Genomic DNA, 10,223 nt, shown 5'->3' with positions numbered 1-10,223 from the left:
TGGGGAGATACGGGGAGATATGGGGAGATATGGGGAGTATGGGCAGCAAAGGATGCGCACCTCCGGCCCCTGCAGCATGCCTAGAGCGCCGCAGATTGGCCGCTCGTGCAGAGGCGAGAGGTTTTAGTAACAGCATCGTGTGCGCCTTGCGGGGGGGGGCGGAAAGGAGGAACCTCTCCGAAGAGCGCCACTGTTGGAGCGCCGCCACGGTCTGTCTCTACTCTAACGCCAGCCCCACACCGTGCGTGTGCCTCTACTCGCCCGGGCCCAACCGGTGCCCCAGGACGCACGGCCCGCCGCAGCCGGAGGCCCACGGGAGAGCGTCGAGACGTGTTTCGACATCGAGTGCCCTCTCCGTTGCCCCGGTGGCGGTCTGTGTCCTGCCAGCGCGCACCAGTACAGCACCAGTGCCAGTGCCAGTCCCGTGCGAGCCTATCGAGCTTGATGCTGCCGCGCTCGCTCGCTCGCCGAGCAGCCGCCGCTTGCACGGCCCGTCACGGTAGTCGCTGCCTCTCTACGGCTGCCGCTGACCAGACCTACGATCTCGCCGTCGTCGGCGGCGGCGTGATGGGCGTGTGGGCCGCGATTGCGGCGGCCAAGCGCGGAGCCTCAGTCGCCCTCGCCGACCAGTTCGAGCCGGCCCACGTCCACGGCTCGTCGCACGGCGACGGCCGCATCTACCGGCTTGCGTACGAGCAGGACCATTACGTCGACATGATGGAGCGCAGCCTGCCACTCTGGCACGAGCTGCAGGAGGCGGCCGGAGAGCCGCTTCTCGCGCGCACGGGCGGCATCACTGTCGCCGACGCGGCGGCCGCGGGCGAGAACCGCAACGACGCGCTGCGTGCCATCTACGCGCGGCGCGGCATACCGCACGAGACGCTCTCCGCTGCCGCGACAAACGAGCGCTTCCCGCAATTCTCGCTCTCGCCGAGCCTCGAGGCGCTGTACCAGCCCGACTTTGGCGTCCTCTTCGCCTCGAAGTCGGTCGCGGCGGCGTGGGCGTACGCGCGCGCGCTGGGCGTCGACACGTACGTCCCCTTCCGCGCGGCGGCCTTCCGCTCCGACGGGGGCCAGGGCCAGGGCTCGGTCGTGCTAAGCGAGCAGGGCGCGGAGCTTCGCTCTCGCTCGCTGGTCGTGGCTCCCGGCGCGTGGCTGTCGTCGCTGTCCCACACCCTGTGACTAGCCTTGGAGAGCCGGCCAAGCCCTCCCTGGCGCCCTCTCACTCTGAGGGGGAGCCCGTGCGCTGTAGGTTTGGCCTCCGCATTCCGACCCGCGTCTCCGCCGAGACCGTCTGCTACTACCGCCCGCAGGCGGAGTCGGCTGGAAGCACGCGCGGCCCAGTCCCCGACCACTCGTACCGCTCGATGCCCGTCTTCATCTTCCAGACGGAGAACGGCTGTGAGGGCATGTCGGGGATGGGCTACTACGGCCTGCCCACCATCGACGTGCCTGGCGTCAAGGCGTCCGCGCACTACTGCGGCCCAACCGTGCACCCGGACGCACGGCCCGCCGCAGCCGGAGGCCCAGCCGCGGTGCTCGGCCGCACCCTCGCCGGCGCGGCGGGCGAGGAGGAGGCCGCCGCGCGGCGCGTGGCGGAGGTGGTCGCATCGACGTCGCGCCTCGTTCGCGACAGCCTGCCGCACTGCGAGCAGACGCCGTTTGAGACCCAGTCCTGCCTCTACACGAGCACCTGCGACCACGACTACGTCCTCTCGCGCGTGCCGGGCCACGAGCGAGTCGTCCTCGCGGGGGGAGGCTCGGGGCACGCCTTCAAGATGGGGCCCGCGCTCGGCGAGATGGCGGCCGCCGCCGCGCTTGGCTGGGAGCCGCCACTCTCGCTGGCGCCCTTTGCGGTGGAGAGGCTGCTGGGCGCGTCGCTGCCGGACGAGTCGCTTGCGAGTAGGAGGTGAAAAGGTAAGCGAAATAAAAGAAATCGCTAGGGTGCCCGCAGTGGTGCACTAAGACTAACCTCCGAGAAACCCTTCGGATCGCTCCCTCATCGCAAACCCTGTCAGCAGAGTCCTCCGGGAATGTACGTAAGAGCCACATACACCGAAAACCCGCCTGCCGGCCGACCTCGCCTCACAGCATGTACATGACGGCTTGCCCCCCGCAGAAGCAGCAAAAAAGAAATCGTGGAATATATATATGAAGTCGGTCTGACCCTCTCTCGCCAGCGCGCCTTGGTTCGGCGTGGCGCGCCTACCGTGCCCAGTGTTGTGCGCGCGAGCTTTTTCCTCTTCCCGGGACGACGTACCGGAAGCCTGGGCAGCGTGCTAAAATTCTTTTTGCTGTGCCAGTGCCTTTGTATGGCGCCGCCGCTCGAGGCGCGCGTGCCTCGCGCCCCGGCTGGTACTTTCAGCCGCAAGCAGCGCGAGCTTCGCATCAAGCGCGGCCTGTTACTACCTCCGGCCTGGCGCGTGCCGACCGAGCGCAGCCTTCACTTCTTCTTGAAGGGCGTGTTGTGCTGTGCGGAGCTCCTCGACGCCATCCAGACCTGGCGGACTGGTAAGGAGAACACGCTGCGTCAGATCGCCGAAGTAATAACGCGACAGCTGATATCCAACACGCCTTCGTCGCGACACGCGCTCATCAAGCGCTTGGTCCGCGACGCGCTGCTGAGCGACAGCGAGGGCAACTACTACTCGATCGCAGCTACCGAGAAGAGGTTGCGCCACCTCGACTACGAAGACTGCTGCGCGCGTGATCACTACACGAGTCGCAGCTACGGCAAACGCTTTCACCCCTACGTCCTTTACAGGTTCATCCTGTTCTTGCAGACACACAACAAATTGTTGCGCTCTAAGATTGAGCAGACGGCATCCTGCGCCGTGTGCAAGGAGCGCGCCGCGCGCCGCGCCGAGGAAGGCGGCGTCCCAGTCATCTGGCGGCAAGCGGAGCCGTGCCGCCATTGGACTTGCGATACGTGTACCCGCGACCTCGCCGCCCGCGGCATGGCCAACCACTGCAGCTTGTGCCGGGCAAGGGTGATCTCCTACCCGCTCGGCGTTGCGCCCGGCGCCAACCAGAGCTGACGCTCCATCTAGGGCGGGGCCGGTGCGCGTCGGTGCACCCGGCTCCGCGTGCTGAGCGACCGTCTAGCAGTGTCGTGTGTGGTACCGCGAGCGACGCGTAGTCGTGTGTATGTCTCGCTCTCCCTCTCGGCGGTGGCCGGTGCGTCGAGCGTGACGGGGATGAGATACGAATCTCTCGATCGCCCGAGGTAAGGTAATTTTTCAACGTGGTGGGGGAGGGCCGGGGCAACCCGCGCAACTCCACACCCACACCCACGCCGCACGCGCGCCTGAATCACTACGCAGTGAAACCACCCCCTTCCCAACCCTCTCAGGGACGGACGCATTTCCCCCCTTTCAAAGGCGGTTTCGAAGTTGATGAGACCTCGTCCCCCCCTCTCCAATGAAAAGCGTAAAAAGAGGCGCGGAACAGGCCGGAAGCGCCGCTTGGACGTGGGTCACACAATGGCAGCGCTCCAGACGCGCTCTGGTAGCTGCCAATGAAGCTGCAGCCCATCGCGCGCGCGCCGGACGGCCGCTGCACCTCCACTGCAGTGCCCTCCTGCACCGAGCGACGCGTCAAACCTTTGTTGCTGCCCATGACCGCCGGCGGCTCCGAGCTCGGGCGAGCGAGCCCTGGCTGAGCTGAGCCTCTGCGGTCGCAATGCAGCGCTGCGGTCGGTGCAGAGTGGAGGGGGCGTACGGCGTCGTACGCGCACGGCCGCTCTGCCTCAGTGGCGTGCGGCTTGGGCCAACTGGAGGTCGCTCTCCGACCTCGCTCGCCGAGCTCACAACCCGGCGCGAGCCGCATTGAGTGGAAGTTCGACTTCAGCTGCCGCGAGTGGATGGACTGCCTTGTCGAGTGCGAGCAGTTGGGCTCCGCCGGGAGCACGTGGTGCAACACGTTCTCTGGGCGCCAGCAGACGCGAGCGCGCGAGCGCGTGTTGAACCGGACGCTCCAGAGCAACACTCAAGAGATACACTCGAAGGGGGGTACACGTTTTTTATTTGGGTTCGGGGCCCAAGAGTACACTCTTGGCGACGAAACCGAAGACGGTTGGCCCCGGGGTGGTTTCACTGCATAGTATGCTAATTGCTATTTCCTATTACTAATCGCGGTGTCGACTGTCGTCTTCCTGGTCGTCTAGCATGGTAGGGCAACGGCTTGAGTGAGCGCTCATCTCGGTTCTCGCTCGCTCTCTCGAACCACGGCTCTCGATGTGTATGTCTCTATCATCCGTGTAGTGTCTCTCGCGTCTCGGCACGGCCTCTCCACCTCTCGCGGGCTCAGCTATCCGTGAGTCTCGCTCTCTAAGGGTGTGGGACGAGTATCTCGAATCTCGCGCGCTCTCTACGTGCGCACAAACAAACTGTGTCCCGCCGAGGAGGCGCCTCACGCCAGTCGATGGCCGGCCGGCAACGCCTCTGCTCGGCACCGCCATCGGGAGATGGCGGGCGGCCGGGGGAAGCGGCTCGCGGGCCTACACGCTAGCCGCCTCGGCCTTGGCCGCGGCCTTGGCCGCGGAATTGGTCTGGCGGCAGAGCGGGCAGGGCCCGCCGGTGGCGACGGCGAGGTTGACAGCGACGCGGCCGTCGCCGGCCGCGCTCAGCGCGCTCAGGCTGGCGCACACGCGCGCCTGCTTCGAGCGCACGTGGTCGCCTGCTGGCATCGTGTCGACGGGCACATCGCGGCTCGCCATCGCCGCCTCGCTCATGTCGAGGTCCGGGTCGTGGGCGTGCTGGGTGAAGGCGAGCGTCGGCGGCGCGGAGACCTCGCCGCCGCGCGGCGCCGCCTTGACCTGCTGCTTGTAGGAGATGTAGTCGTGCTCCCAAACCTCCACGACGACGTAGCCCTCGGGGCGGGACGTGCCGTCGAGGCCGAGGTGCGGCCCCTTGATGTACTGCTCGGTGCGGCCTGCGCAGGGGGAGGAGGCTAAGCCACGAGCCGAGGTGGGCGCATGGCGGGGCGGAGCGGGGCGCGCACGGCGCGTCTTGTTCCACAGCGCCGGGCCCCACTGGTGCCCGACGCCGAACGTCTCGTGCAGCGGGTTGCCGGGGGGGAACCCGTGGTAACGGTTGCCCTGGTACTGGTAGGCGACGAGCGCGCCGTCGGAGGCGCGGCGGCACACCGCGTCCACCTTGATGCGAGGGTGGTCGGCGAGGATGCTCGCCTCCCAACCTATTCACGGAAGGAGATGTGAAGAGGCGCGCTGCTCACCGCGAGCGAGGGGGTTGGCGGCGAGCGCGTGCACCCTCGGGCTCCTCGCCGACCTCGAAGTGCACGTGGCGAAGCACGTCGAGGCCCTCCTGCTTGGCGAGCACGTGCAGCGCGTCGCACGCCGCGTGCGAAGCGCCCGCCTTGTGAGACGACTTTGTGCCCGCCTCGACCGCGTGCTTTGAGCAGAGCTGGTGCGGGGCCGAGCGGCCGGAGGCGTCGGGAGGGCCGTCGAACCCGGCGCAGACGAGCTCGCCCTCGCGGGAGCACACCACGCAGTAGGCGGCCGACGAGTCGCCCGGCCACGGCACGTTGCGGCGGAGGTACTCGGACCTAGGGATGTAAAGAGACACGGTTAGCTGCCGTGGCCGAGCGAGCCGTCGGGAGCAGAGGCGCGAGTCGCGCCGCGAGCAGGTCGCGCAGATGTTGGGCGTGTTGAGGAGCGACGGGTTCTTGAACCCGTAGCCCTCGAAGGGCTTGCTGCAGCCGCCGCAGACGCGGTAGTCCTCCGGCAGCCGCGCGCTGCAGTTGCGGCGGAGGTGAGCCGCCATGTCGACGACCTCCAGGCCGCAGTGCTCGCAGGCCACCCGCCGCTCCGCCGCCGGCCCGAGCAGCGAGCTGCAGCCGCGGCGGCGGTGAGCCGCCAAGTCGACGACCTCCAGGCCGCAGTGCTCGCAGGCCATCCGCCGCTCCGCCGCCGGCCCGAGCAGCGAGCTGCAGTCGCGGCGGCGGTGAGCCGCCAAGTCGACGACCTCCAGGCCGCAGTGCTCGCAGGCCACCCGCCGCTCCGCCGCCGGCCCGAGCAGCGAGCTGCAGTCGCGGCGGCGGTGAGCCGCCAAGTTGACGACCTCCAGGCCGCAGTGCTCGCAGGCCACCCGCCGCTCCGCCGCCGGCCCGAGCAGCGCGCTGCAGCCGCGGCGGCGGTGCTGCGGCAGGTCGAGGACCTGCACGGCGCAGTGCTCGCAGGCCTGCCTCCCGGCTGGCGACCGCTTCCGCTTCTTGCCGCGGCCGGCGCGCAATCTCTTCACTGCACAGCCCGGCACTGCGCCGTCGTTGGCGGCTGCGAGCAGCGTGTTGAGGTCGCCGAACACCACCTCGGCATCCACCGGCTCGTCGAGTGCCTCCTGAGGCAGCCGCGAACGACTTGGAAAGACGTCAAAGAATTTTACCGGAAGTCACATGTTTTCTTTAAGGCCCTTCTCCCGTTCCCCTGTGTCCCTGATCGTCCTTACAAGATCCTGCTCGTGCAGGTGGGGACCCTGTCCTTCTCCCACCCCTCGTTTGGCGTGCCCGTTTTATTTATTTATTTATTCCCTGCGAACGCGCACCCCCTGGGCTAGGGCTCTCTTGCCCGCAACCCGATGCCAATCATCCGGCCCGCTGGGTGCGCTTCTGAGCTCCCCGGCCCTGGATGTGCGGTTAATGACTGCACTCCAAGTGCTCCAAGCAAAGGCGGTGCCACAACACGATTCACGCGACAGGCAAGGCACGGGCGACGGCTTCCTCAGAAGCCGTCGTCCACGGTCAAAGAATTTTACAACAACGGTCGCACTTGAATGCTCGCCTTGCTCGCCTTGCTCGCCCTCGCTCTGCCCCAGCCCTTCGAGTTCGCGCGGATTTCGCGAACTCCGAACTCGAACGAACGCAGCCGGCGGGGCCCAGCCCGAACCTCGAAACTGAACGGACCGCGCCGGCTGTGGAAGGCGCGAACTGCGAAAACGAACGAACGTTCGTGAACTCCGTTCGAACTTAGGAAAAAAGAAAATCATCGGCGGAAATTCGTTCGTTCGGCGTGCGGTTCAGCCTCGAGCCGCGCTGAACGAACGAACTCGCGCAACTGCGCCACGTGCGCGCGTGCGGACGCGGTCTGGCCCTCAATCTCAGGTGCCCATATACACAGGCGGCACTAGCACAGTTCTGACGGTCCGCGACAGTCTGCAATCTAGCGGACTACGGGCGCGACTACCCCGGTGCGCCGCCGCCCGCCGCGGACCATTGAAGAGGGGACAGCCATGCCCGCCTCGCGCGCCGCGCTTCGCACGCCGCCTCCACCGCCGTCTGCTGACAGCGCGCCGGGTGTCGAAGTCCCAAAGAACGTCCTCAAGGCGGCCGAGAACGGCCGATTGGGAGCGGTGCGATTGTGGCTGAATGAAGGCGGGAAGGCCGACACTCTCGCTAAGTTGCCCTCTGAGGTCAGCGGCCGTCCGATTCCATGCACCCTGCTGATGCTCGCCGCGCAGCACGGGTACGCGCAGATTGTCGAGCTCCTCCTGAAGCGTGGCGCCGACATCAACTTGCAAACCAGTCTCGGCACCACTGCGCTCAGCACTGCCGCCTACTACGGCCGCGAGCGAATGGTGGAGATGCTGCTGCAGCACGGTGCGGAGATCGGGACGGCGCTGGTATATTCCGCCCACAGCGGCAAAGAGCGGGTGGTCGATCTGCTGCTGCGGCGTGGCGCGGAGATCGACCTGCAAGACAAGAATGGTGGCACCGCGCTGATGCTCGCCGTCTGCTTCAACCGCCCCGCCGTCGTGCTCCGCCTGCTGCGGGCGGGCGCGGACATGACGTTGCGCGACGTGAACGGCTTTTCGGCGCTGCAGTGGGCCAAGGAGAAGGGCCACGCCGAGTGCGACCAGGCCTTCAAGACGTACCTCGGGGAGGTGGCGGCGGCGGGCCGGAGCAAGGCGCCGTCGGCCGAGGCAGGCGGCGCAGGCGCGGCGGTGGGTGCGAGTGCCGCGGCCTCTGCTCCGAGCGGCGAGGGTGGCGCGGAGGCCAAGCCGAGCGGCGGTGCGGTGCCAGAGGAGGTTGTGGACGCGGCTGGGCGAGGCGATGAGGCGTCGGTGCTGGCGTGGGTCGACGGCGGCGGGCAGGTCGACGCGGCGTTCGTGTGCGTCTATTCGGACGGCCCTGTGAACGGCATGACGCTGCTGATACTCGCAATGATCTGCGGCCATGAGGAGTTGGTCGAGGCGCTGCTCCAGCGCGGCGCGGATGTCTCGTTGCCGAACAGCAATGGCGACACCGCGCTGAATCTCGCCGCCGGGAATGGCCACGAGAAGCTGGTCGAGTTGGCGTTGCGGCACGGCGCGGAGATCAACGAGCGAAGCGAGTTTGGCATCACTGCACTGATAAACGCCGCCGGCAGAGGCCAGGAGAAAGTGGTCGACACGCTGATCCGGCACGGCGCGGCGATTGACCAGCAGGCCATCGACGGCGACACCGCACTGATTCGGGCCGCTTTCTTCGGCCACCTCGCCGCCGTGCTCCGCCTGCTGCGTGCGGGCGCCGACCCGAAGCTGTGCACTACGAGTGGCAAGACCGCGCTGCAGTGGGCCAAGGAGCAGGGCCACACCAAGTGCGTGCGCGCCCTCGAGGAGCATGCGGCGGCCGAAAAGGCGGCGGAGAAGGCGGCGAAGAAGGCGGCGGAGGCGGCGGAGAAGGCGGCGGCGGAGGCGGCGTGGGCCGCGGGAGCGGCGGAGAGGGCGGCGCAGAGGGCGGCGGAGGAGAAGGAGGCGGCGCGGCACGCCGAGGAGCTGCTGGCGGAGGTCGAGGCGGAGAAGCGCGCCAAGGGGAAGAAGGGCAAGAAGAAGAAGAAGAAGGGCGGCGGGGCGGGCGCAGCTGCTGGGCCGTCGCAGGAGCCCGAGGAGGTTGCCGAGGCGCCGTCGGAGGCAGACGCAGCCGAGGCGGCGAAGAAGGCCGAGGAGGTGAGGATCCTCCTGCTTCTCGAGACGCTCACCGAGGAGAGGATCCGGTTCGGCATCACGGCGGAGAGCCAGGCCGCGGCGTCGGCCGAGGTGGCCGAGGCGTCACGCTTGGCCGAGGAGGCGGAGGAGGCGGAGGAGGAGGCGGAGGAGGAGGAGGAGGCCGAGACAGCGGCCGTGGCGGCGCTGGCTGTGGCCAAGGCTGTACGGGCGGAGTCCAGGGCGGCGGAGGAGGCGGCCAGGGCGGCGATGGACGAGGTCGTGGCGGCGCTGGAGGAGGCTAAGGTGGCGATGGAGAAGGCCACGGCGGCGCGTGCGGGGGACGAGACGGCGTTTGAGGAGGCGGCGGCCGCTGCAGAGGCAAGGGGTGCTGCTGCGGCCGCTGCAAGGGCCAGGGCGGCTGCCGCCAGGATGGCAGCGGAGGCGGCCCAGCGCTCATAGCGCGAGCTGCTCAGAAGAGGCGCGTGGCCACCTCTCTGCGAACTCTCTGGGTGGAGTTTGGGAGCTTCCATCGAGGACGCGCTCGCCGGAGGTTCATCATGCACAGATTTGTGTGTTTGGTGTTGTCGCTGTTCACTGGAGCCGGGGAGGTCGAGGGCGGGGGGGTGGTGCCTTGTGGGGCCGCGCGGGGAAAACCGGTGCCGGACACTGTGAGCGGCGCCGCCGTCCGCCCGCGCCACGGCGCCACGCGCGCGGGGCCGGCCGGGTTCGCGTTTTGTGGAGATGATCTATATTAAATAAATAAATAAAACGGTCAAACTCTGAGACGAGATGTGGGTGCTGAGCCGAGCGGCGGCGGGGCGGTGCCAAAGGAGGTTGTGGCAGCGGCTCGGCGAGGCGAGGCGAGGCGGCGGTGCTGATTTGGCTTGACGGCGGCGGGCGGGTCGATGCGACGTTCGTGCACGTCTTTTCGAACGGCCCTGAGAGCGGCATGACGCAGCTGATGATCGCAATGATGAGGGGCCACGAGGAGTTGGCCGAGGCGCTGCTCCAGCGCGGCGCGGATGCCTCGTTGCAGTCTAGCGATGGCGCCACCGCGCTGAGTAACGCCGCCTTGAATGGCCACGAGAAGCTGGTCGAGTTGGCGTTACGGCACGGCGCGGAGATCAACCTTCAGTGCCACTACGGCAACACTGCACTGATTTGGGCCGCTTACCGTGGCCACTCCGCCGCCCTCCTCTGCTTGCTGCGGGCGGGCGCAGACATGACGCTGCGCACTACGGATGGCTGGACCGCGCTGCAGCTTGCCATGAACAAGGGCCACACTGAGTGCGTGCGCGCCCTCGC

General features: G+C 67.8%; 2 protein-coding genes across 2 annotated transcripts in view; both read left to right on the top strand.

The window, feature by feature from the left end:
• Positions 1-567: 567 nt before the first annotated feature.
• On the top strand, positions 568-1,913 carry EMIHUDRAFT_115217 (hypothetical protein; the record flags this gene model as incomplete). The annotated part of the gene is made up of 2 exons (XM_005778455.1): positions 568-1,178; positions 1,253-1,913. The coding sequence occupies 2 exons, from the start codon at positions 568-570 to the stop codon at positions 1,911-1,913; spliced, it is 1,272 nt and encodes a 423-aa protein (XP_005778512.1).
• Positions 1,914-6,788: 4,875 nt separating this feature from the next.
• Positions 6,789-10,223, top strand: part of EMIHUDRAFT_115214 (hypothetical protein) — a gene marked incomplete at both ends in the record, with an annotated part of 6,724 nt that continues 3,289 nt past the window's right edge. Inside the window, 2 exons of the mRNA XM_005778454.1 lie at positions 6,789-6,838; positions 8,729-9,221. Of these exons, the coding sequence (XP_005778511.1) occupies positions 6,789-6,838; positions 8,729-9,221 (543 nt within the window). The remainder of the gene's footprint in view (positions 6,839-8,728; positions 9,222-10,223) is intronic.

The sequence above is a fragment of the Emiliania huxleyi genome (assembly GCF_000372725.1).
Source record: "Emiliania huxleyi CCMP1516 unplaced genomic scaffold EMIHUscaffold_245, whole genome shotgun sequence".
Taxonomy (NCBI): Eukaryota; Haptophyta; order Isochrysidales; family Noelaerhabdaceae; genus Emiliania; species Emiliania huxleyi.
The sequence above is the reverse complement of the archived record's forward strand: the minus strand, read 5'-3'. Positions and strand labels throughout refer to the sequence as shown.